Below are 26,579 nucleotides of genomic sequence, written 5' to 3'. Positions count from 1 at the left end.
CACTCTTGGCATTCTCTCAACCAGCTTCACCTGGAATGCTTTTCTAACAGTTTTGAAGGAGTTCCCACATATGCTGAAGACTTGTTGGCTGCTTTTCCTTCACTCTGCGGTCCAACTTATCCCAAACCATCTCAATTGGGTTGAGGTCGGGTGATTGTGGAGGCCAGGTCATCTGATGCAGCACAAATAGCCCTTACACAGCCTGGAGGTGTATTGGGTCATTGTCCTGTTGAAAAACAAATGATAGTCCCACTAAGCGCAAACCAGATGCGATGGTGTATCGCTGCGGAATGCTGTGGTAGCCATGCTGGTTAAGTGTGCCTTGAATTCTAAATAAATCACAGACCGTGTCACCAGCAAAGCACCCCCACACATTCACACCTCCTCCATGCTTCATTGTGGGAACTACACATGCAGAGATCATCCGTTCACCTGCTCTGCGTCTCACGTAGACACGGCGGTTGGAACCAAAAATCTTACATTTGGACATCCGACCAAAGGACAGATTTCCATCCTTCTAATCTCAATTGCTCATGTTTCTTGGCCAAAGCAAGTCTCTTCTTCTTATTGTTGTCATTTAGTAGTGGTTTCTTTGTAGCAATTCGAACCATGAAGGCCTGATTCACGCAGTCTCCACTGAACAGTTGATGTTGAGATGTGTCTGTTACTTGAACTCTGTGAAGCATTTATTTGGGCTGCAATTTCTGAGGTTGTTAACTCTAATGAACTTATCCTCTGCAGCAGAAGTAACTTTGAGTCTTTCTTTTCTGTGGTGGTCCTCATGAGATCCAGTTTCATTATAGCGCTTGGTTTTTGCGGACTGTAATTTATTTTTGCTTATTTGAGCTGTTCTTGCCATAATATGGACTTTTCCAAATAGGGCTATCTTCTGTATACCACCCGTACTTTGTCACAAGACAACTGATTGTCTCAATCGCATTAAGAACGATAGATATTCCACAAATTAACTTTTAACATGGCACACTTGTTAATTGAAATGCATTCCAGGTGACTACCTCATGAAGCTGGTTTAGAGAATTCCAAGAGTGTGCAAATCTGTCAAGGCAAATAATCTCAAATATCAAATATATTTTGATTTCTTTAACACTTTTTTGTTACCTCATGCTTCCATATGTGTTATTTCATAGTGTTGATGTCATCACTATTATTCTACAATGTAGAAAATAGTAAAAATAAAGAAAAACCCTTGAATGGGTAGGTGTGTCCAAACTTTTGACTGGTACTGTATATACAGTGCATTCGGAAAGTATTCAGACCCCTTGACTTTTTCCAGAATTTGTTACATTACACCTTTATTCTAAAATGGATTCAATTGTTTTTTTACCTCATCAATCTACATACAGTATTAAATAACCCAGAATGACAAAGAAAAAACAGGTTTTTAGACATGTTCACATTTACATAAGTAATCCATCCCAAGTAATCCTTAGATATCACATTTACATAAGTAATCAGACCCATTACTCAGCACTTTGTTGAAACACCTTTGGCAGCGTTACAGTTTCGTGTCTTCTTGGGAACACCTGTATTTGGTGAGTTTCTCCCATTCTAATATGCAGATCCTCTCAAGCTCTGTCAGGTTGAATGTGGAACGTCGCTGCACAACTATTTTCAGTTCTCTCCAGAGATGTTCGATCAGGTTCAAATCCGGGCTCTGGCCTGGCCACTCAAGGTCATTCAGAGACTTGTTCCGAAGCCACTCCTGTGTAGTCTTGTCTGTATGCTTAAGGTCGTTGTCCTGTTGGAAGGTGAACCTTCGCCCCCAGTCTAATGTCCAGAGTACTCTGGAGCAGGTTTTAATCAAGGATCTCTCTGTACTTTGCTCTGTTCATCTTTCCCTCGATCCTGACTAGTCTCCCAGTCCCTGCTGCTGAAAACATCCCAACAGCATGATGCTGCCACCACCATGCTTCTCCATAGGGATGGTGCCAGGTTTCCTCCAGACATGACGCATGGCAATCAGTCCAAAGAGTTCAATTTTGGTTTCATCAGACCAGAGAATCTTGTTTCTCATGGTCTGAGAGTCCTTTAGGTGGCCTTTGGCAAACCCTAAGCGGGCTTTCATGTGCTTTAACCTCTCTGGTACAAGTGGGACGCTAGCGTCCCACCTCGACAACAACCAGTGAAATTGCAGGGCGCCAAATTCAAAACAACAGAAATCCCATAATTAAAATTCCTCAAACATACAAGTATTATACACCATTTTAAAGATAAACTTCTTGTAAATCCAACCACAGTGTCCGATTTCAAAAACGCTTTACGGTAATGAGTGGAGAACAGGAGGGCTTCTTAAAGAAAAACTAACAGGTCTGTGAGAGCCGGAATTCTTACTGGTTGGTAGGTGATCAAATACTTATGTCATGCAATAAAATGCAAATTAATTACTTAAAAATCATACAATGTGATTTTCTGGATTTTTGTTTTAGATTCCGTCTCTCACAGTTGAAGTGTACCTATGATACAAATGACAGACCTCTACATGCTTTGTAAGTAGGAAAACCTGCAAAATCGGCAGTGTATCAAATACTTGTTCTCCCCACTGTATATTGATATCAGGCGCATGGGCCAACAGAGCTTATGGGTCGCACCGCCTTATTGGGGTTGTGTGAGGTGTCCAGTACACCAGTGGGGCGGCAGGTAGCCTAGTGATTAGAGCGTTGGGCCAATAACCGAAAGGTTGCTGGATCCAATCCCTGAGCTGACAAGGTAAAAATCTGTAATTCTGCCCCTGAGCAAGGCAGTTAACTCACTGTTCCCCGGGCGCTGATGTTGATTAAGGCAGCCCCCCACATCTCTCTGATTCAGAGAATGCGGAAGACACATTTCAGTTGAACGCATTCAGTTGTACAACTCAAATCAAATCAAGTTTATTTTATATAGCCCTTCGTACATCAGCTAATATCTCGAAGTGCTGTACAGAAACCCAGCCTAAAACCCCAAACAGCAATCAATGCAGGTGTAGAAGCACGGCGGCTAGGAAAAACTCCCTAGCGTTTGACTAGGTATCCCCCTTTCCGCTCTCCCCTGCTTAGTGTTGCAATGGCGAACAGGCTAGCCACGCAGATAGGCCTGTGTTTGTTCACTGGAATCGATTGTGAAGAAACCCTAATCATGTAAAAGGGTTGTCATGAAATGTTACATTGTTCCCTTCCATACTGCAGTGTTTGGTCTAATGCATTCTGGGAAATGTATTTTTTTAAATCATATTTAAAAACATTAAGGGAATTATTAAATGTACAACCCACAACATGATCTTAAAATATTTCTAGTCCACTGTAATTATTAAAAATTGTTATAGGAGAACGAGTTTTAAAAATGAAATGTTTCAAGCTTATGCTACATGGTATTGGTAACCATACATTATGTCAAAATAAACATTACTATGGTGTTAAATAAGCCATTTGAATTGTATTGAATTAAATTCTACTTCCTCTAATTAAAATTCTGCTTCCTGTTGGGTGTGACCAATTCAAATTCAAGCATTCGCAACTCAAGCAATTCACAACTCAGTTCAGAATTGACCCCGGTGTTCATACACAAATAAAATGTTCAGCATCCAGTTGTTGGCACGTAGTGGGGTAATCGGTTTCAATAATACAATGTTCTAATACATGCATGTGGAGACAAACTAGTGATGCGCGGGTCGACTCGTAACCCGTAGGCCCTGCGGTAATATCCAAGTGGCGGGCGGGTTTAGGGTCATGAAATATTGTGTGGATGAAGGGCGGGTGGCGGGCGGGTTTAGGGTCATGAAATATTGTGTGGATGAAGGGCGGGTGGCGGGCGGGTTTAGGGTCATGAAATATTGTGTGGATGAAGGGCGGGTGGCGGGCGTGTTGAATAAAGAGAAAACAATGCATAATAAAATCCATAAATGTTTAAGTATTATGCAATTCATATCTATAGGCTACATTGAGGTTTTTCTTTCATTCTTTTTATCTGGCTTTAGTGCGTAAGCCTGCACAAGGTGTGTTTTATTGTTTTACTTTTTTTCACAAAAGCATGCGCAATGTGTCAATTTAGGCTGTTTGAAATGTTATGTTTAAGCAAAAAAATGTGGCTACTGTTGAGTAGGCCTAAATATTCAATAAGTAAATGAAGAAACTTTGAAAAACTGAATTGTTAAGTAAATGTTCAAGAGAAAAAATAGAACTGTTATGCCTACAGCGCATTTTCTATATATTATCTATATATTATCATATGTAGTCAGGCGGTTGTGAATGGGTTATTAGCAATTGCGGGTGAAGAAACAGCTGACTAATACAAATGCATTTCAGTGTATTTTTTTGCAGTGTGTGTGTGTGTGTCTGTGTGTGTGTGTGTGTGCGGCATTTGAATAACCTGACAAGAGAGGAAGTGATTATGCACAGGGTGGGAGGGACCAACATGCTGTCGTGTCTGTCCGTTTGTCTCTCTGTCTATCCTAACAGGGCTGTGTCTGTATGATAGTTGTAGAAAGTAAAATGTATAGTTGATATCTCTCTCCACTCTCTCTCTTTCCCCTCTTTCTCTCTCTTTCAGATTTCCAGTTGAGATCCAGTCAGGTCTTCTCGAGATCATCTCTCCATCAGTCCACTTCCACCCCGATTTCTCCCGTCTGAAAGAGTCCTTCGGAGACCCCAAGGAGAGGGTCAGGTAAGACGGCAGCCTTCCCAGCAGATTGCTGCAGCTTTCACAACTGTCTGAGCAACCCACTGCAGTTCAGTACAGGAGACGAGTTTAAATTCAAGTCTTGTCTTGAACCGTGGCCCGTTGTTTCATATGAGGATGCTGTGACGATTCGTTGTTGTGTGTGTGGAATACCGTCAGGTTGAGTCGAGGACACTCCACTGCTCTGTTCTTGTGTGACTTGATGACATCACCTGTGTCGCCCCTTCTCTCGTCACTTATTTAGTACCCCGCTGTGTGTGAATGAATGTGCGTGTGTGACATTCCAACGTCGAGACTGTTGTCTTCTTTTATTTAGCACTCTTCTGCATGTGTGAATATGTAAGGGTCATGACTATGCGTGCATAAATGTGTGTATGAGAGTCTGTCTGTCTGTTGGTCTGTTTGATTAGCTATCTAGCTGTGTGTCTAACTCGCTACTTGTCTACCTCAGTGCATGTCTGTGTATGTGTTGGTGTGTGTGAGAAATGTTTTGCCATTAGATTTCAATCACTTTTTGACCGTACCCCTTTTGATTTGAACAAAACCTTCCTTACATTTTTGCCCATGGTAGAAGTGGTCAGAAAATGCCATAACATTCAGGAGATAGAGGTGCCCAAAGTTTACCAATTTTGTATACCCCATGTGACGACCCTCCCACTCTGTCTGCCGTATTCTCTCTTTGTTCTTGTTTCCTTATTAGGATGTCGGTGGGCGGAGTTGGGAGGGTCGTCAGCTAAATGGGAAACACCTGGGCCGCTGTGTCATAGGATAAATGCACCACTTCCCCATTCATGGAAGAGACTCTCTCCATGCAGACACCTTTACAGATTTTTTTTGTGTATCTTGGTGGTTTTTTGGTTGTTTGCTTTAGCACCTTTCAACACCCTGCATTATCACATTCATGCATGCAAAACACTCACTTAAACTACTGATTACTGATTACACACACCATTGTATATTGTACTTAGTTAATAAATATATTTTGTTATTCCTTATCTCCACGTTGTCTCCCTTTTGTTACGGGCTTTGAGCCGGTTCGTGACACCCCACCACCACATGAGATATACATGTGTTCATCTATAGAAAATAAACGGTTGAGTTTGATATCATTTCAAAGTGAATAAAATCAAATGGAACAACCCAGCTGCTAGCCACACAGCTTTTGTTAGCTTCTTGTAGCTCTTGCTTCAAACTCAATGTGCATAATGTGTTCTAATGGACCTTCAGAAAGACTTCACTTAGAAGACTGATCTAGGAGTGGTGATTCTCATAGAACAACGTGGAGAAGAGGCTAGCCTAGGGCCATGTACACTGAGTGTACAAAGCATTACATTAAGGTTAAATAAAATGCAATTAAGAACACCTGCTCTTTCCATGACAGACTGACCAGGTGAAAGCAATGATCCCTTATTGATATCACTTGTTAAATCCACTTCAATTAGTGTAGATGAAGGGGAGGAGACAGGGTAAAGAAGGATGTTTAAAGGTGTTCCTAATGTTAGGATACTCAGTATACAGGTAACTGCAAAAATACAGGAAACACTTGATTAAATGAGGGATACAAAGTATATTGAAAGCAGGTGCTTCCACACAGGTGTGGTTCCTGAGTTAATTAAGCAATTAACATCCCATCATGCTTAGGGTGATGTATAAACATGCTGGGCAGGCCATTATTTTGGTTCCCATGGCTATGCCCCCATCCACAGAGCACGAGTGGTTACTGAATGGTTTGATGAGCATGACGGTGATGTAAACCATATGCCATGGCCGTCTCATTCACATATCTCAACCCAATTGAACGCTAATGGGAGATTCTGGAGCCTGAGCATTTTCCACCACAGTCAACAAAACACCAATTACTGGAATTTCTCGAGAAAGAATGGCGTTGCGTCCCTCTAATAGCTGTAGAATCTATAGCAAGGTGCATTGAAGCTATTTTGGCTCATGGTGGCCCAACACTGACACTTTATGTTTTGTGTTTCCTTTATTTTGGAAGTTTCCTGTATATCCCTATGGTTCACTCACACACACACAAACACCAATATAGACTAGGTCCTGTCCAGTTATTTCCCAGAAGCATCTTTGTGCCTGGGAACCACAGACTGTTAGTATTTGTCCAGGAGAGGAAAGGAAGAGGAAAAAGCGAGAGAGAAAATGAAAGGATGAGATGAGAGGGCACCGCGGGCTCTATACTGGCCAGTCTGCTCTTCCTCTCCAGATTACAGGTTTAATTTAACACTGTGGACCTGAGGCTTCCCAGGTAATTCTGCCATTTAGGTTTCCCCTAGATGGGAAAGAGTCTCGCTAACTGTAGCCTCTTGGATGGATTTTAATGGCTGGAGGCGAAAGAAAAACACCTGTTTTGGTGAGGTGCTGGCTGGTGGAGTAGATCACACACAAAAGAAAAGGAGAGCTACTTTAGGAGCTCAGATGCAATTATTTTATAACCAACGTTTCGACAGCCAAGCTGTCTTCATCAGGGTATAATGTCAGCAGTTAGAAGACTCGTTGGGCGATAGGATATCCATTTTGCAGTCCATGCTAACTACACCGGGCACGCACATGTTGATTTTGTCCGTCCACACCAGACGCGATCAGGACACGCAGGTTGAAATATCAAAACTAACTCTGAACCAACTATTTTAACTCCTCCCTGGCATTTTAATTAGTTATCATCTCAAACACTGTATTCAAACCGCCCACTATTATATTATAACTAGAGAATTCCAAAAGTAATTCTATTTCCATGATTCCAACAGTTTTGCTCTAATTCGGAAGTCAAATCGCAATGGCAACATTTGGTTAAAAATAAGTCCTAGATTATTTGCCCATATCGTGCAGCCCTACGTGGCACTGTGAGAATTATCTCAATAGAGCAGTGGTGTAAAGTACAAATAAAATAAAAAATTCTTTCAAGTACTACTTACTTTACTGATTTTATTTTTGACAACTTTTACTTCACTACATTCCTAAATTACATTTATACATATACATTTTCCCTGACACATAAATGTACTCATTTTGAATGCTAAGCAGGACAGGAAAATGGTCCAATTCACACACTTATCAGTTGAACATCCCTGGTCATTCCTACTGCATCTGATCTGGAGGACTCACTAAACACAAATGCTTTGTTTGTAAATGATGTCTAATTGTTGGAGTGTGCCCCTGGATCTAATTTGAAGTGATTTATACTTTTATTTTTGATACTTAAGTACATTTCATAAATTACTTTTTATTTTAATGTAACCTTTATTTATTTAACTAGGCAAGTCAGTTAACTTCTCTAGGGTAGGGGGCAGCATTCGGAATGTTGGAGGAAATGCATGCCCAAATTAAACTGCCTGCATCTCGGGCCCAGAAGATATGATATGCATATAACTGCTAGATTTGGATAGAAAACACTCTAACGTTTCCAAAACTGTTAAAATAGTGTCTGTGAGTATAACAGAACTGATTTTTGCTCAATCGAAAACCTGAGAAAATCCATTCAGGAAGTAGTTTTTTGGGGGGTTTTGTAGTTTTCTATTCAATGCCATTACAGTATCCATTGACTTAGAACTCAAATTGCAGTTTCTATGCCTTCCACTAGATGTCAACAGTCTTTAGAAATTGTTTCAGGCTTGTATCCTGAAAAATGAGGAAGTAAGAGCAGTCTGAATGAGTGGACCCTAAAGTGTCACAGAGCTTTTTCATGCGCGAGACGGAGAGAGTGCCTTTCTTGTTTACCTTTTAAATTGACAACGTTATTGTCCGGTTGAAATATTATCGATTATTTAGGCTAAAAACAACCTGAGGTTTGAATATAAACATCGTTTGACATGTTTCTATGAACTTTACGGATACAATTTTGATTTTTTTGTCTTCCTGTTTTGAATGCGTTTGAGCATGTGGATTACTGAAGAAAACGCATGAACAAAACTGAGGTTTTTGGATATAAAGAGACTTTATCGAACAAAAGGAACATTTATTGAGTAAATGAGTGTCTGCTGAGTGCAACCATATGAAGATCATCAAAGGTAAGGGATTCATTTTATCTCTATTTCTGACTTGTATAACTGTTCTACTTGGCTGGTTACTGTTTAGAATGATTTGTCTAGTGGGCTATGTTCTCAAATAATCGTAAGGTATGCTTTCGCCGTAAAGCGTTTTTTAAATCTGACACCGTGGTTGGAGTTACAAGAAGTGAACTTCTCTGGGATATGTAGGACGGTAGCGTCCCACTTGTCCAAAAGCCAGAAGAAATGTAACGCGCCAAATTCAAATATATTACTATAAAAATCAATCTTTCATGAAATCACACATGAAAGACACCAAATTAAAGCTACACATGTTGTGAATCCAGCCAACGTGTCTGATTTCAAAAAGGATTTACGGGGAAAGCACACCAAACAATTATGTTAGCTCAGTACATAGCCACAAAAAAACACAGCCATTTTCCCAGCAAAAGATTGTAGTCACAAAAAGCAGAAATTGAGATAAAATTTATCACTAACCGTTGATGATCATCTTCAGATGACACTCATAGGACATCATGTTACACAATACATTTATGTTTTGTTCGATAATGTGCATATTTATATCCACAAATCTCGGTTTACATTGGCGCCATGTTCAGAAATGCCTCCAAAATATCCGGAGAAATTGCAAAGAGCCACGTCAAATAACAGAAATACTCATCATAAACTTTGATGAAAGATACATGTTTTACATAGAATTAAAGATACACTTGTTCTTAATGCAACCGCTGTGTCAGATTAAAAATAAAAAATACGTAAAAAGCACACCATGCAATAATCTGAGACTGCGCTCAGATTTAACAACATTTCTCCGCCATGTTGGAGTCAACAAAAATACGAAATTACATCATAAATATTCCCTTACCTTTGATCATCTTCATCAGAATGCACTCCAAGGAATCCTAGTTCCACAATACATCGTTATTTTGTTCAATAATGTCCATTACTTATGTCCAAGTAGCTACTTTTGCTAGCATGTGTAGTACACGTGTCCAAATGCTCGGACGAAAACTTCAAAAAGTTATATTACAAGTCGAATAAACTGGTCAAACTTAGTAGAGAATCAATCTTCAGGATGTTGTTATCATATATATCCAATAACGTTCCAACCGGAGCATTCCTTCATGTCTGTAGAAGTTATGGAACGCAAGGCAATATCATGAGGAAAGCGCATGACCAGGAACTGGCAATCTGCCAGACCACTGACTCATTCCCCTCCCATCCGGCCCCACAACACAGTATACACTTCATTCAACGTTCTACCGACTGTTGACATCTAGTGGAAGGCGTAGGAAGTGCAAACAGATCCATATATTACAGGGAATTGAATAGGCGATGAGTTTAACATCGACCAGCCTCAGAATTCTCACTTCCTTCCTGTTTGGATTTTTTCTCAGGTTTTTGCCTGCCATATGAGTTCTGTTATACTCACAGACATCATTCAAACAGTTTTAGACACTTCATAGTGTTTTCTATCCAATAGTAATAATACTATGTATATATTAGCATCTGGGACAGAGTAGGAGGCAGTTTACTATGGGCACGCAATTCATCCAAAAGTGAAAATGCTGCCCCCTATATCAAAGAAGTTAATCTTTAAACCTATGTAAAATATGTTTTGTTTTCTGAATTTTTATAATGAGTATTTCTGTATTTGAATTTGGCGCCCAGCAGTTGACTGGCTGTTGAAGAGGTGGGACGCTAACGTCTCACCTCTTACCCAAGAGAGGTTCAGAACAAATTCTTATTTTACGATGACAGTCTACCAGGAACAGTGGGTTATAACTGCCTTGTTCAAGGGCAGAACGACAGATTATCATCTTGTCAGCTCGGGATTCAATCCAGCAACCTTTCGGTTACTAGTCCAACGCTCTAACCACTCAACTATCTGCAGCAGCACTTTTGATACTTAATAATATTTAAAACCAAATAATTTAGACTCTTACTCAAGTAGTATTTTACTGGGTGACTTTCACTTTTACTTGAGTAATTTTCTATTAAAGTATCTTTACTTTTACTCAAGTATGACAACTGGGTAGTTTTTCCACCACTGAAATAGAGAGGAAATGCAGAAATGATAAAGTGCTGACATTTGTTTTGATTGAAGTTGAATTGACCAGAATAAACCAATCAGAATGGAGAAAGACTCATTGAAATCCCTTATGTTGCCACCCTAGGATCACTCACTACTCATAAAGCACCCTGGGATCACTCACTACTCATAAAGCACCCTGGGATCAATACTCACTACTCATAAAGCACCCTGGGATCAATACTCACTACTCATAAAGCACCCTGGGATCAATACTCACTACTCATAAAGCACCCTGGGATCAATACTCACTACTCATAAAGCACCCTGGGATCACTCACTACTCATAAAGCACCCTGGGATCAATACTCACTACTCATAAAGCACCCTGGGATCAATACTCACTACTCATAAAGCACCCTGGGATCAATACTCACTACTCATAAAGCACCCTGGGATCACTACTCACTACTCATAAAGCACCCTGGGATCACTACTCACTACTCATAAAGCACGCTGGGATCACTACTCACTACTCATAAAGCACCCTGGGATCACTACTCACTACTCACAAAGCACCCTGGGATCACTACTCATAAAGCACGCTGGGATCCCTCACTACTCATAAAGCACCCTGGGATCACTCACTACTCATAAAGCCCCCTGGGATCCCTCACTACTCATAAAGCAAATGTACAACTTTTACTATAAAAAAAAAAAACACTGTCAAATGTATTTTTGAAAACGGTGATATAATATTTTGGACATATCGCCCAGCCCGTGTGTGTGTGTGTGTGTGTGTGTGTGTGTGTGTGTGTGTGTGTGTGTGTGTGTGTGTGTGTGTGTGTGTGTGTGTGTGTGTGTGTGTGTGTGTGTGTGTGTGTGTTCATTAAGTGATACATGTGTACACACACGCACACATACACTGGACATACACAAACACTGGACATACACAAACACGCACACACAGTTCAAAATGCTGGAGCATAGTGCTAAATTTAAAACGTTAAGCTTCACTGTCCAAACACATATGGTGTGGACTACGTGTGTCTGGTAAACACATGTGGATCTGGTGAACAGTTACCACTTGTTGACCAACTACAGGAATACTGACCTCAGAGTCTCCAGTTTACAGTGGGGATTCCCCAGTCCAGCAGAGAGCAGCTTCACTCCTGAATCCTTCAGGTCATTGTTACTCAGGTCCAGCTCTCTCAGGTGTGAGGGGTTTGACATCAGAGCTGAGACCAGAGAAGCACAGCCTTCCTCTGTGACTCCACAGCCTGACAGTCTGACAAAGAGATCATCATGACTTCACAAACACACTGTTAATTTAACGAGTCGTGTAGAAGGACAATTGCAGATGCATTTGGTTTATTCTCTCAAACAGCATATCGATCTTTTTTCTCCTAGAATTGTATGGTCATAATGTTTTACTAATGTGAAAATCAATGCATTTATTCAATAGGTTATTCAATATAATATTATATACATATTATAATACATATTTTTCTCTAAACTGAATATTACTTCGTGATGATTAGTTCTTATATGTCATTTTATTTACTCACAGAACAGCTCTGGAGGCTTTGACCACTGGCAGCAGCCTCAGAAGACCTTCCTCTGATCTGGAGTATTTCTTCAGGTCAAACACATCCAGCTCCTTTTCTGAAGTCAGCAACACAAAGACCAGCGCTGACCACTGTGCAGGTGACAGTTTGGGTTTTGAGAGACTTCCTGATCTCAGGTAGCTTTGGATCTCCTCCACTAAAGAATGGTCATTCAGTTCATTCAGACAGTGGAACAGATTGATGCTCTTCTCTGGAGAGGGATTCTCCCTGATCTTCTCCTTGATGTACTTGACTGTTTCTTCATTACTCTGTGAGCTGCTTCTTGTCTTTGTTAGTAGACCTCGTAAGTGCTTCTGATTGGACTCCAGTGAGAGGCCCAGAAGGAAGCGGAGGAAAAGGTCCAGGTTTCCAGTCTCACTTTTTAAGGCTTTATCCACAGCACTCTTGTAGACAGTAACTTTATGCTTGTTTCTGAAAAGCACAGAAGGTTTACTGGATGTTGATTGAGGTTTGGCCATTAGATTCTCATTGTTGTTGATGAATGAGAGGAACACATATACAGCAGCCAGAAACTCCTGAATGCTCAGATGAACAAAGCAGTACACCTTGTCCTGGTACAGCCCACATTCCTCTTTAAAGAGCTGTGTGCACAATCCTGAGTACACTGAGGCTTCATTGACATCAATGCCAGCCTCTTTCAGGTCTTCTTCATAGAAAATCAGATTGCCATTCACAAGCTGTTGAAAAGCCAGTTTTCCCAGTGACAGAATACTCTCTTTATTCCAGTGTGGACCTGTCTCTTCTTTCCCAGGATACTTGTCATTCCTCTGTTTGGTATGAAACACCACAAGGTGTGTGTACATCTCAGTCAAAGTCTTGGGCATCTCTTCTCTCTTATGTTCCAGCATGTGTTCAAGGACTGTTGCAGAAATCCAACAGAAGACTGGAATGTGGCACATGATGTGGAGGCTCCTTGATGTCTTTATGTGTGAGATGATTCTGCTGGAAAGGTCCTCATCACTGAATCTCTTTCTGAAGTACTCCTCCTTCTGTGGGTCATTGAACCCTCGTACCTCTGTCACCTGGTCAACACACCCTGAAGGAATCTTATTGGCTGCTGCAGGTCGGGTAGTAATCCAGAGGAGAGCAGAGGGAAGCAGATTTCCCTTGATGAGATTTGTCAGCAGAACATCCACTGAGTTTGACTCTGTGACGTCACAACAGATCTTGTTCTTCTGGAAGTCTAGGGGCAGTCGGCACTCATCCAGACCATCAAAGATGAACAGAACTTTGTAGTTGTCATAGTTGGAGATTCTTGATTCTTTGGTTTCCATTGAGAAGTGATTGAGAAGTTCAATGAAAGTGTGTTTGTCCCCTTTCATCAAATTCAGCTCCCGAAAAGGGAATGAAAATACAAATTGGACATCCTGATTTGCTTCTTCTTCAGCCCAGTCCAGAATGAACTTCTGCACAGAGACTGTTTTTCCAATACCAGCGACTCCCTTTGTCAGCACAGTTCTGATAAGTTTGTCTTGTCCAGTTAAGGGTTTGAAGATGTCGTTACGTTTGATTGCAGTCTCTGGTCTTGCTTGTTTCCTGGTTGTTGTCTCAATCTGTCTCAGCTCATGTTCATTATTGACCTCTCCTGTTCCACCCTCTGTGATGTAGAGCTCTGTGTAGATCTTATTGAGAAGTGTTGGGTTTCCTTGTTTAGCGATCCCCTCAAATACACATTGAAACTTCTTCTTTAGATTAGATTTGAGTTCACGTTGGCAAATCACAGCAAGCTCATCTGAATCTAGAAATAACAGAGGATATGAATATTACGTCTGTGTTATAGTCTACATTATTGTCGGACGGTGTTACAAAGTTGTACATAAAATAATTGATTATCTTAACTGACTGTATAAATGTGTAAATGTTTTCATAATGCATTACAGACTGGTGTGACTGATTATATTATTATTGGTATTATTGATGGTATTATTAATGTTGTCTTGGTATCTCTGCTGCTACTTGATGAGGTCACTAGGTGTTGTGTTAAGGCTGCTACAATATCATTGAGTTACACAGCTACTTTATGTTATAAAACAGCATTCAAACATGAGGCAGACAGCTCTTACTTTTCTCCAGTGTGTCAGCAAGCTCCTTCTGGTTCATTTTCCTCAGGACGTGCAGTGTGATCTTCAGAGCCCCCTCTCTGGCACTGCTCTCCTGCTTCTCATCTTCAGCATCCACCACTTCCTTATCCTGCCTCTGACTCTCAAAGCCTTGTGGGAGTTCTGGACTAAGAATCCTCTTGAACAACTTCAGCTCGTTCTTCACAAATGTCATAATATTCTTTTCAAGCAACTGAAATAAATCAAGTAAATAAGTTAAACAAGAGAATCAATTATTTTTCATTAACACATTAATGAATGATTGACAGATCAACTTTACTTGAGGTAAACAAAAACAAATGTACATAACAGGACCACATACACTGAATATGGAGGCAAGGTCTGTTTGATGACTCTGGGAAGACTGACCACTGAGAATCTCTGACTCTAATCTCTCCTGTTGGTTTCTGTGGACACACACACACACACACACAGGGAGGGAATGTTGTGTTTGTTTAATATTGTTTTAGGACTATGCAAATGGACAAAAGGATTAGCCTATGGATTATGAAAACAACAAAAAGGAAATGGAAATGGGAGAGGAGAAATGACTAGAGACAGTTGTCATGACGTTGGCCTGGGGATAGGTTTATGACAGTCATAAATACCTCTTTCCCCCCGTTCCTCGCCCTACTCTACTGATGTGACATTAGAAAGCCCCTTTGGTTAACATAGAGATTCTGGGAACATCAGAAGTTGGGGGGGAAATGAACTATATTCTGGTAATCCGACCAACTGAACATATGCGGTGGTACTTAAGGTATATTATGTCAGTTCGGTTGCCCTCTGACACATTCTCATCAATGATAGAATGACATAAACTCTACTGTGGAAAGTCTAAACAGAGGTATCGGATTCACATGGAATTGTTGTTTAATTCAAATGTTTGAATATGAAATTATTTGTGAAGAGATGAAATGTAATTTTAGCTTCCAAATGAGAGATTTGGGTTTTCATAAGTTTGGGCCTCTGCTCAACCAGTGGCCTGCCCCTGTGAAGAGACATGGGTTACAAACTTTTCAGACACACCCCTCTCCCTCCACTATATAAGCCATTGACAAAAATATAACTTCCTGTTCCGGGTACATTAGGGTGACGATCCGATGTCAGAATGGTTCAGGTAATCACTACCGAACGAAACCAACCTCAGCATGAGCTTTGGTTGCGAATGGTATGAACTTTGAAATCTTATTGACTATAGAAGTGATACCTCCTAGACATTATTGGCAACAGCAGCTGCAAACGTAAATTAGGACAGACAGAGTATCCAGTCTACCACTCAGCAGCAGCAGCAGAGACATTCTTCAAACGACAACGGACCCGGTTGGGCAACACGGCCTTCCATCTACCACCAACCTACCGAAGCGCAGCTTAGAGTAAATATTTATTGCATTTTCCTTTTCCAAATGGCCGGTAATTTAGAATGCATAAGATATTGTATTTATGATAGCACAGCTTCGCCCTTTGTTCCTCAGTCTTCCCGCTCTTTCACTAAAACCCAGCCCCTTTCTTTTGTGTAACAAGCTGTCATATCTGTTCCGCCCGCTAGGGACGTTTTCCTTTACGACGGCAATTTGTAATCAAATTATGATTTAATTGTGTATGTGTGATTCTGTGTGATTAGTTAGGTATTTAGTAAATAAATAAACCCAATTTTGTATTGCTGATTCAACTTGTTAGCCAGGGATCGTGAAGATAACCAAGAATTTACAACTTTCAGATGAGACTGAAATAAGGTGACGATTAATATTGACTGCTATTGACGTAAAATATTACTAAATCTTTAAGAGTTTATTCGGAAGATAACAGCTCTATAAATATTCTTTCGTGGTGTCCCTCTCTAGTTAATTACATTTACATACATTAAGGGAACTCTGTGGCGGGAGCCGTATGGTCGGTGAAGAAAGTCCCATTGCGAATGTACGGTCCCTTACTAGACGTCTGGCGACGTTTTTGAAAATCGCGGACGGCGTCGGGCCGCGGGCGGGGGGGAGCTCTTTTGGGAAGTCATCGAAGAAAACGTCTCGGGCGTTCGGTTTCCGTTTTATAAAAATAACAAATTATTGACTTTTTTCCGCATTCTCGAAAATTCCCACAAGAGGGAAGATAAATCATATTGCAACCGCACGAGCACGTGGCAAACGAGCGCGGCCTTTTCTCCTAAACGGAAAATATTTCGAAGACGAAACTCGGCGAGCATAGGTTTGGAGTAATGGGCAGTTGGCCTCGAACGAGATGGCGTCGAGGCCTCGGCGCTTTTTGAGTTATGGCCATTTTTCTGGGATTAAAGGTCAAAAACGCAAAGTAGGGTGCAATTTGACCGCTTCACGTCAAAGTACATAAGCATACGGTGTCAGGAAAAAAAGAACCAGCCGTTTATCTATCGTAATTTAAGAGAAATCGTACATTGACCATTTGGTGATCCAGTTGCAGTTTGTACACAGTTCCAGTTGCAGTTTGTTCAGACGAACATTTTTAAAGTGGGTCTCGAAGCTCTGCGAGAATTCTGTGATTTTATGTGATTTTATGAAGTAACACACACTCATTTAACCCTCTGTTAATAAGTCAGTTCTTAACATAAAGACTTAACGCTCAATATTATATAAGAGCCTACCCCAAGGAGGGTATGTGTTCACTTTCAGCTTCCTATGTCAACTGGAAGTACCTTAAAAAGGTGCCATAGGGTCAGGTTTGAAGGGTAATAAAGGTCATATCTTTTCAAAACTTCACTTGTGTGATTAGACAACCCTCATGAACTGTAATCAGTCATTTCTCCCAACAGATGTCAAAGAAAAGCTCTCTCACACAAACACACACACACAAAAAGCAAGGATGGAGTGAAAAAGTACGGTGCTTAAAGACACACAAAGCCTGCAATGGCATTACTATTATCTCCAGGCCGTGCCGAGTTCAACGAGATGCCCCGCTTGACCGTAGCTCACTCGGTCTGAGCGCAGTGACAGTAGAGCAAAATGACCCTTTGACCTCAATGTCAATTTTATTTGCTTTTGGGAGACAGAGAGAAAACCGTTAAGGTTAGAAGCACAATTTGACCTCAGGAATGTTCTTTAGGTCCTCCCGATCTGTGCAAACCTAACCTTGAGCTTGTGGCATTAACCCTTAACAGTTTAAAGAAGGCGTTTACATCAAACAGTTTACAATGACATGTCTCCCCATTCGAATATATTGACTGCTCCTCTAAATTCAACCTGAAGCCTATGTGGGATATGAATGTCTTATGAACCTGTCTTTGATGTCAGTCCATCAGGCCACCATGAGGTCTACCTGTGTCGATTCCAAGCTTCCTGGAGCAACCGGAAGTGATTAAATTCACCCTAAAAGTTTTTTGATTTACATAGCCTGCAATTGTGAAAATCACTGCATTCAAACCTGTGTAGATCAGTAAATTTTTAACATACAGACTTAAAACTCAGGATTCTGTAACAGCATACTCCATTCAAGATATGTTTTTATTTATAGCTTCCTGTGACAACCGGAAGTGCCTTAAGATGGTGTCATAGATGCAGTATTGAAGGGTTAAAAGGTCAGAACTTTTCAAAACTTCATATATGTGATTAGACAACCCTCATGAACTGTAAATCAGTAATTTCTCCCAAAAGATGTCAAAGAAAAACTCACACACACACACAGCAGGGATGGAGTGAAAAAGTACGTTGCTTAAAGACACACAAAGCCTGCAATGGCATTACTATTATCTCCAAGCCGTGCCGAGTTCAACGAGATGCCCCGCTTAACCGTAGCTCGCTCGGTCTGAGCGCAGCAACCGTTACAAGAAAACGGACCCAAATGACCTTTTGACCTCAATGTCAATTTTATTTGCTTTTGGGAGACAGAGAGAGAACCGTTAAGGTTAGAAACACAATTTGACCTCAGGAATGTTCTTAAGGTCCTCCCGATCTGTGCAAGCCTAACCTTGACCTTGTGGCATTAACCCTTAACAGTTAAAAGAAGGTGTTTACATCAAACAGTTTACAAATGACATGTCGCCCCATAGGAATACATTGACTGCACCTCTAAATTCAACCTGAAGCCTATGTGGGTTATGAATGTCTTATGAACCAGTCTTCAATGACAATCCATCAAGCCACTATGAGGTCTACCTGTGTCGATTCTAAGCTTCCTGGAGCAACCGGAAGTGATAAAATCACCCTAAAAGTGTTTTGCCATACCCAACCAGCAGTTTGTGATATATAGTGCATTCAACCCTGTGTAAATCAGTCAGTTCTTAACGTATAGACTTAAAACTCAGGATTCTGTAAAATCATACCCCGATCAGGATATGTATTTACTTATAGCTTCCTGTGCCAACCGGAAGTGCCTTAAAATGGGGTCATAGGTGCTGTTTGGAAGGGTTAAAAACTTTAAGTGTGTTATTAGGCAACCTTCATGAACTGTAAATCAGTAATTTCTCTAAACAGATGTCAAAGAAAAGCTCACACACACACACAGACACACACAGCAAGGATGGAGTGAAAAAGTATGGTGCTTAAAGACACACAGAGCCTTAAATGCTTTTAGGGTTGATCCAGACTTCCATACCCGCTTTGGGAGCACTATACTACGGGCAAAAATCAATGGGTGCTGGCCTGAGTGATTTATGGAGGTTTTCAAAAAAAGTCAGAAAATATTCAGGTTTTTTTTCTGGAAAATATTTTATGTTTTTTCTTCTCGAGTCAATGGCCTGAGTGATTTATGGAGTTTTTCCAAAAAACTCTAAAAATATTCTAAGTCCAAACTTTTCGTGCACCTGGTATTTTTTTGGGGTTACCAGGTGCCATTTTTCAAGACGGTTGAAATTGCTTTTAGGGGGCATCCAGACTTCCATACCCGCTCTGGGAGCACTATTCTGCGGCCAAAAATCAATGGGGGCTGGCCTGAGTGATTTATGGAGGTTTCCAAAAAAAGTCAAAAAATATTCTATGTTTCATGTTTTGGGTTACCAGGCGTCATTTTTCAAAACGGTTTTAAATGCTTTTAGGTGTCATCCAGACGTCCATGCCCGCTATGGGAGCACTATACTACGGCCCCAAATCAATGGGTGCTGGCCTGAGTGATTTATGGAGGTTTGGGGGGTGATACGTTTTTTCTAGTTTATTCACATTTTTGACTTCATATTAAATCAGATTGCAAATGCACAAAACATATTCCTTAAGTACAAGTAAACATTTCACAAAAAATGATGATAATAAAATTTGACAAAAGTATTTTCATACAGTTCTTATACATGTGTAATTGACATAAAAACCGAAAGAATTTCGAAAAACGGTCCAGAAAGCACTTTTTTAAGGGGGTGATAAGTTTTTGCCAAAACTTTCAAAATTTCAAAATTTTACTCTTGGGTCTTGACTTGCGTTACAATAAGCCTATGAAAAATTAGGATAGAACGCACTCGCCCACTATAGGATTTTTGGGGTGTTACACAGCTCATTTGCAATATGGCATTTGCCATCAACTTTGGATGAAACACCGCCAGAAGTAGTGTATTTGTCCATCGTGTATATGGTCCGCTCGGTGCCAATAACTTGCCATGTTATTTTGTACAATTGGGGGGGGAGTTCCCTTACATGAGTTCCCTTACATGATTAGTTCAATCAGGTGATATTAATTACGGAGAAATTATTTTATAGAATAGCATGTCATAGCAATTAATCCGGCATAGCCAAAGACACGGCACAGTGTTGTTTAACTCACTGACCATGACCCATGAGTTCTTCTTACCTTTGTTCAGTAGAAAAGTCTCCCTCTCTAAACAGTATAGGAAGATTCATAGACAGGTCACTCTTCATGGACACACAGCTGGGTACAGGGGAGGCTGGTCTCTCCTGCTTGATTGGGCTTCAACACAACAGAGACAAACATTACATCTCTCATCTACTCTGAGCTCAGATGGGGAAACATAAGAAGAGTTTCATTCCAAAATGCTATTTGTCCACTTTCAGAAATGTAAATGATCTTTTATTGTTTATAGAAATTACTAAATGACTACAGAGCATAATAAAGGCTTCTGAAGTGGGTAATTTCCACTTAAAAATGCCAGACTTGATTTACACTAATGAAAAATGGATCAAAACCCCCCCAAAATTGTCCCTTAATTATAATCCACATAAAAATGCAAATTTGCTGTTATTTTCCTGCTGAGATAAACTGGGTCAAATGAAGACATGCCATCTGTAAGTGCATTCATCTTTAGATATCTAGGTGAGACAACCAAATATCACAGTCAAATATACAGGATACCAACATTCCATTCCTGTTAAACAATGGATATATAGATATCTAGGTGGATATATAGATATCTAGGTGGATATATAGATATCTAGGTGGATATATAGATATCTAGGTGGATATATAGATATCTAGGTGGATATATAGATATCTAGGTGGATATATAGATATCTAGGTGGATATATAGATATCTAGGTGGATATATAGATATCTAGGTGGATATGTAGATATCTAGGTGGATATATAGATATCTAGGTGGATATATAGATATCTAGGTGGATATATAGATATCTAGGTGGATATATAGATATCTAGGTGGATATATAGATATCTAGGTGGATATATAGATATCTAGGTGGATATATAGATATCTAGGTGGATATATAGATATCTAGGTGGATATGTAGATATCTAGGTGGATATATAGATATCTAGGTGGATATATAGATATCTAGGTGGATATATAGATATCTAGGTGGATATATAGATATCTAGGTGGATATATAGATATCTAGGTGGATATATAGATATCTAGGTGGATATATAGATATCTAGGTGGATATATAGATATCTAGGTGGATATATAGATATCTAGGTGGATATATAGATATCTAGGTGGATATATAGATATCTAGGTGGATAAATAGCATTTAGCAAAAAAACACATTTTCATACACATCTAAATGTACCCATAAGCAATAATTTGTGATTAAAAAACTATTTAGAATATACATTCTTAAACAATACTGTCAGCTCACCTCTTAGTTTTGGTGTCATGTCCCCCACAGTGATTCATTTTAGAGGCAGGGCCCCTCTCCTCTCTCTCCCCAGAGAGACTCATTTTAGAGGCAGGGCCCCTCTCCTCTCTCTCCCCAGAGAGACTCATTTTAGAGGCAGGGCCCCCCTCCTCTCTCTCCCCAGAGAGACTCATTTTGGAGCACTGACCCCTAAACAGAGATCCAGCATGTTGGTTGTGGTTAACACAGTGATCCCTAAACAGAAATTGAACATGTTGATTGTGGTTAACACAGTGACAACTAATTATTTTATTCATTCTCTCCTAGAAATAAAACCGTTTATTAACAGACACATTCAAACAGTCAGGTTATTTAACGTAATTACTTTTTCTAGCCCAATGACCACTCGAAACCCGCCCACAAGGCCTGAAAATTAGCCCCTGATAGGCCTACATCTTATTTTGGGGCGGCAGATAGCCTAGTGGTTAGAGTGTTGGGGCGGCAAGTAGCCTAGTGGTTAGAGCGTTGGGGCAGCAGGTAGCCTAGTGGTTAGAGCGTTGGTGCAGCAGATAGTGTCACGCCCTGACCTTAGTATTCTATGTTTTCTTTATTATTTTGGTCAGGTCAGGGTGTGACGAGGGTGGGTATGTGTGTTTTCGTCTTGTCTAGGATTTGTGTTTATCTATGGGGATTTTGTATGTCTAGGTAATGTAGGTCTATGGTGGCCTGAATTGGTTCTCAATCAGAGGCAGCTGTTTATCGTTGTCTCTGATTGGGGATCCTATTTAGGTTGCCATTTTCCATTTAGGTTTTGTGGGTTATTGTCTATGTGTAGTTGCATGTCAGCACTCGTTTGAGTAGCTTCACGTTAGTTTTGTTATTTTGTTAGTTTGTTTAGTGATCTTCGTTAATAAAAGAAGAATGTATTCAAATCACGCTGCGCATTGGTCTCCTCGATACGACCAACGTGACAGGTAGCCTATTGGTTAGAGCGTTGGGGCGGCAAGGGGCCTAGTGGTTAGAGCGTTGGGGCGGCAAGGGGCCCAGTGGTTAGAGCTTTGGGGCGGCAGGTAGCTGACCAACGTGACAGGTAGCCTATTGGTTAGAGCGTTGGGGCGGCAAGGGGCCTAGTGGTTAGAGCGTTGGGGCGGCAAGGGGCCCAGTGGTTAGACCATTGGGGCGGCAGGTAGCTGTCACGATCGTCTTTAGGTGAAAGAGAGGACCAAGGCGCAGTGTGATATAAATATATCTTATTTTTTAATAGAAGAAGAAACGAACACTAATACAAACTAGACAAAACAACAAACGACCGTGAAGCTACAAAAACGAAATTGCAGACACAAGCAACTAACGTTGAGACATAGACAATTACCCACAACCTACCTAATGCCTATGGCTGCCTAAATATGGCTCTCAATCAGAGACAATGATAGACAGCTGTATCTAATTGAGAACCAATCCAGGCAACCATAGACTTACATAAACACCTACACTGAACACAACCCCATGAACTCTACAAAACCCCCTAGACCGGGGGTGTCAAACTCATTCCACGGAGGGCCTAGTGTCTGCAGGTTTTTGGTTTTTCCTTTCAATAAAGCCCTAGACAACCAGGTGTGGGGAGTTCCTAACTAATTAGTGATGTTAATTCATCAATCAAGTACAAGGGAGGAGCGAAAACCCGCAGACACTCGGCCCCCCCGTGGAATGAGTTTGACACCTGTGCCCTAGACAAAACACACACCCTAGACTAGACAAAAAACACACAAACTTCCCCCATGTCACACCCTGACCTAACTAAAATAATAAAGAAAAAAAAGATAACTAAGGCCAGGGCGTGACAGTACCCCCCCCCCCAAAAGGTGCGGACTCCGGCCGCAAAACCTGACACAGAAGGGGAGGGTCCGGGTGGGCCTTCTTACGGCGGCGGCTCGGGTGCGGGACGTGGACCCCACTCCACCATAGTCAATACCCGCTTTGGTGGCGCCTCTGGAGCGGCGACCCTTTCAGCGAGTCCCGGACTGAAGACCATCCTAGAGGGAGCCACTGGACGGAGGGGCCGCTCCGGACTGAGGGGCGGCTCCGGACTGAGGGGCGGCTCCGGACTGAGGGGCGGCTCCGGACTGAGGGGCGGCTCCGGACTGAGGGGCGGCTCCGGACTGCGGGGCGGCTCCGGACTGCGGGGCGGCTCCGGACTGAGGGGCGGCTCCGGACTGTAAGGCAACTCATGACTGGCGGGCGGCTCATGACTGGCGGGCGGCTCCTGGCTGACTGACGGCTCTGGCAGATCCTGGCTGGCTGGCGGCTCTGGCAGAGCCTGGCTGGCTGGCGGCTCTGGCAGAGCCTGGCTGGCTGGCGGCTCTGGCAGAGCCTGGCTGGCTGGCGGCTCTGGCAGAGCCTGGCTGGCTGGCGTCTCTGGCAGATCCTGGCTGGCTGGCGGCTCTGGCAGATCCTGGCTGGCTGGCGGCTCTGGCAGATCCTGGCTGGCTGGCGGCTCTGGCTGCTCCTGACTGGCGGGCTGATCCTGACTGGCGGACGGCTCTGGCTGCTCCTGACTGGCGGGCGGCTCTAGCGGCTCCTGACTGACGGACCGCTCTGAAGGTTCAGGACAGACGGGCGGCTCAGAAGGCTCAGGACAGACGGGCGGCTCAGAAGGCTCAGGACAGACGGGCGGCTCAGAAGGCTCAGGACAGACGGGCGGCTCAGACGGTGCTGGGCAGACGGGCAGCGCAGGCGGCGCTTGGCAGACGGACAGCTCAGACGGCGTTGGGCAGATGGGCAGTGCAGGCGACGCTGGGCAGACGGACAGCGCAGACGGCGCTGGGCAGATGGCAGACTCTTGCCGGCTTAGGCGCACAGTAGTCCTGGTGCGTGGTGCCGGAACTGGTGGTACCGGGCTAAGGACACGCACCTCAAAGCTAGTGCGGGGAGCAGCAACAGGACGCACAGGGCTCTGGAGACGCACAGGAGGCTTGGTGCGTGGTGCCGGAACTGGTGGTACCGGGCTGGAGACACGCACCATAGGGCGAGTGCGTGGAGGAGGAACAGGGCTCTGGAGACACACTGGAAGCCTGGTGCGTGGTGTTGGCACTGGTGGTACTGGGCTGGGGCGGGGAGGTGGCGCCGGATATACCGGACCGTGCAGGCGTACTGGCTCCCTTGAGCACCGAGCCTGCCCAACCTTACCTGGTTGAATGCTCCCCGTAGCCCGACCAGTGCGGGGAGGTGGAATAACCCGCACTGGGCTGTGTTGGCGAACCGGGGACACCATGCGTAAGGCTGGTGCCATGTATGCCGGCCCGAGGAGACACACTGGAGACCAGACGCGTTGAGCCGGCTTCATAGCACCTAGCTCAATGTTCAATCTAGCCCGGCCGATACGTGGAGCTGGAATGTACCGCACCGGGCTATGCACACGTACAGGAGACCCCGTGCGCTTTACCGCATAACACGGTGTCTGTCCGTACTTTTGCTCTCCACGGTAAGCTCGGGGAGTTGGCGCAGGTCTCCTACCTGACTACGCCACAGTCCCTTGTAGCCCCCTCCCAAGAAATTTTTGGGCTTGACTCTCGGGCTTCCTACCGCGTCGTCGTGCTGCCTCCATTCGCCGGACCCTCCACACGTCCAGGCTCCCTCGAGCACCGATGCACCCCGTGCGCTTTACCGCATAACACGGTGTCTGTCCGATCTTTGCTCTCCACGGTAAGCTCGGGGAGTTGGCGCAGGTCTCCTACCTGACTACGCCACAGTCCCTTGTAGCCCCCTCCCAAGAAATTTTTGGGCTTGACTCTCGGGCTTCCTACCGCGTCGTCGTGCTGCCTCCATTCGCCGGTATCCCTCCTCACACTGCTCCAGAGAATCCCAGGCGGGCTCCGGCATTCTCCCTGGGTCGATCGCCCACCTGTCGATCTCCTCCCACGTAGTGTAGTCCAGACTCTGCTCCCATTGCCATTCCTCCTTGCGCTGCTCCTGCTGCCGCTGCCTGTTACCACGCTGCTTGGTCCTTTTGTGGTAGGTGAAAGAGAGGACCAAGTCGCAGCGTGATATAAATACATCTTTTTTAATAGAAGAAGAAACGAACACGAACACTAATACAAACTAGACAAAACAACAAACGACCGTGAAGCTACAAAAATGAAAGTGCAGACACAAGCAACTAACATCAAGACATAGACAATTACCCACAACCTACCTAATGCCTATGGCTGCCTAAATATGGCTCTCAATCAGAGACAATGATAGACAGCTGTATCTAATTGAGAACCAATCCAGGCAACCATAGACTTACATAAACACCTACACTGAACACAACCCCATGAACTCTACAAACACCCCCTAGACAATACAAACACCCTAGACTAGACTAAAAACACACAAACTTCCCCCATGTCACACAAACTTCCCCCATGTCACACCCGGACCTAACTAAAATAATAAACAATACAAAGATAACTAAGGCCAGGGCGTGACAGTAGCTTAGTGGTTAGAGTGTTGGGGCAGTAACCGAAAAGTAGCAGGATTGAATCCCAGAGCTGACAAGGTAAAAATCTGTTGTTCTGCCCCTGAACAAGGCAGTTAACCCACTGTTCCCCGGTAGGCCGTCATTGTAAATAAGATTTTGATATTAACTGACTTGCCTAGTTAAATACAGGTTAAATAAAATAAAATAAAATAAAATTTCAGATAACCTACAGTAGCCTGGCCAAGATGATTTAGCAGCTTGTTTAGTACAAATTGACAGAATAATTTATTTAACATGAAAAACAAGGAGATTTGGAGGTAAGAAGTGCTTCTGTTGCCCAGTAACCTGCTGCTATAGAATACTGAGGATGAGGTCATCATTTCAATCAATTAATCTAATATTAATACTATGGTAATGAACTGAACAGGTCTATGAATCTAATATTAATACTATGGTAATGAACTGAACAGGTCTAATATTAATACTATGGTAATGAACTGAACAGGTCTATGAATTTAACATTAATACTATGGTAATGAACTGAACAGGTCTAATATTAATACTATGGTAATGAACTGAACAAGTCTATGAATCTAACATTAATACTATGGTTATGAACTGAACAGGTCTAATATTAATACTATGGTGATGAACTGAACAGGTCTAATATTAATACTATGGTGAT

The 26,579-nt window shown here is 42.5% G+C and overlaps 1 protein-coding gene and 1 long non-coding RNA gene across 3 annotated transcripts in view; one reads left to right on the top strand and one right to left on the bottom strand.

The window, feature by feature from the left end:
* LOC139569930 (uncharacterized) overlaps window positions 1-26,579 on the top strand; it is an 823,452-nt gene that overhangs the window by 611,941 nt on the left and 184,932 nt on the right. The gene's annotated exons all lie outside the window — the stretch shown is intronic.
* Window positions 11,762-20,389, bottom strand: LOC139544489 (NLR family CARD domain-containing protein 3-like). Its single transcript, XM_071351983.1, has 5 exons — window positions 20,189-20,389; window positions 14,772-14,856; window positions 14,414-14,642; window positions 12,291-14,088; window positions 11,762-12,010 (listed from the first exon to the last, which is right to left on the bottom strand). Exons 1-5 carry the CDS (start codon window positions 20,254-20,256, stop codon window positions 11,821-11,823), a joined length of 2,370 nt encoding a protein of 789 aa, XP_071208084.1. The 5' UTR covers window positions 20,257-20,389; the 3' UTR covers window positions 11,762-11,820.

The sequence above is a fragment of the Salvelinus alpinus genome, chromosome 1 (assembly GCF_045679555.1).
Source record: "Salvelinus alpinus chromosome 1, SLU_Salpinus.1, whole genome shotgun sequence".
Classification (NCBI taxonomy): Eukaryota; Metazoa; Chordata; class Actinopteri; order Salmoniformes; family Salmonidae; genus Salvelinus; species Salvelinus alpinus.
This window is presented reverse-complemented; position numbering and strand designations above follow the sequence as displayed.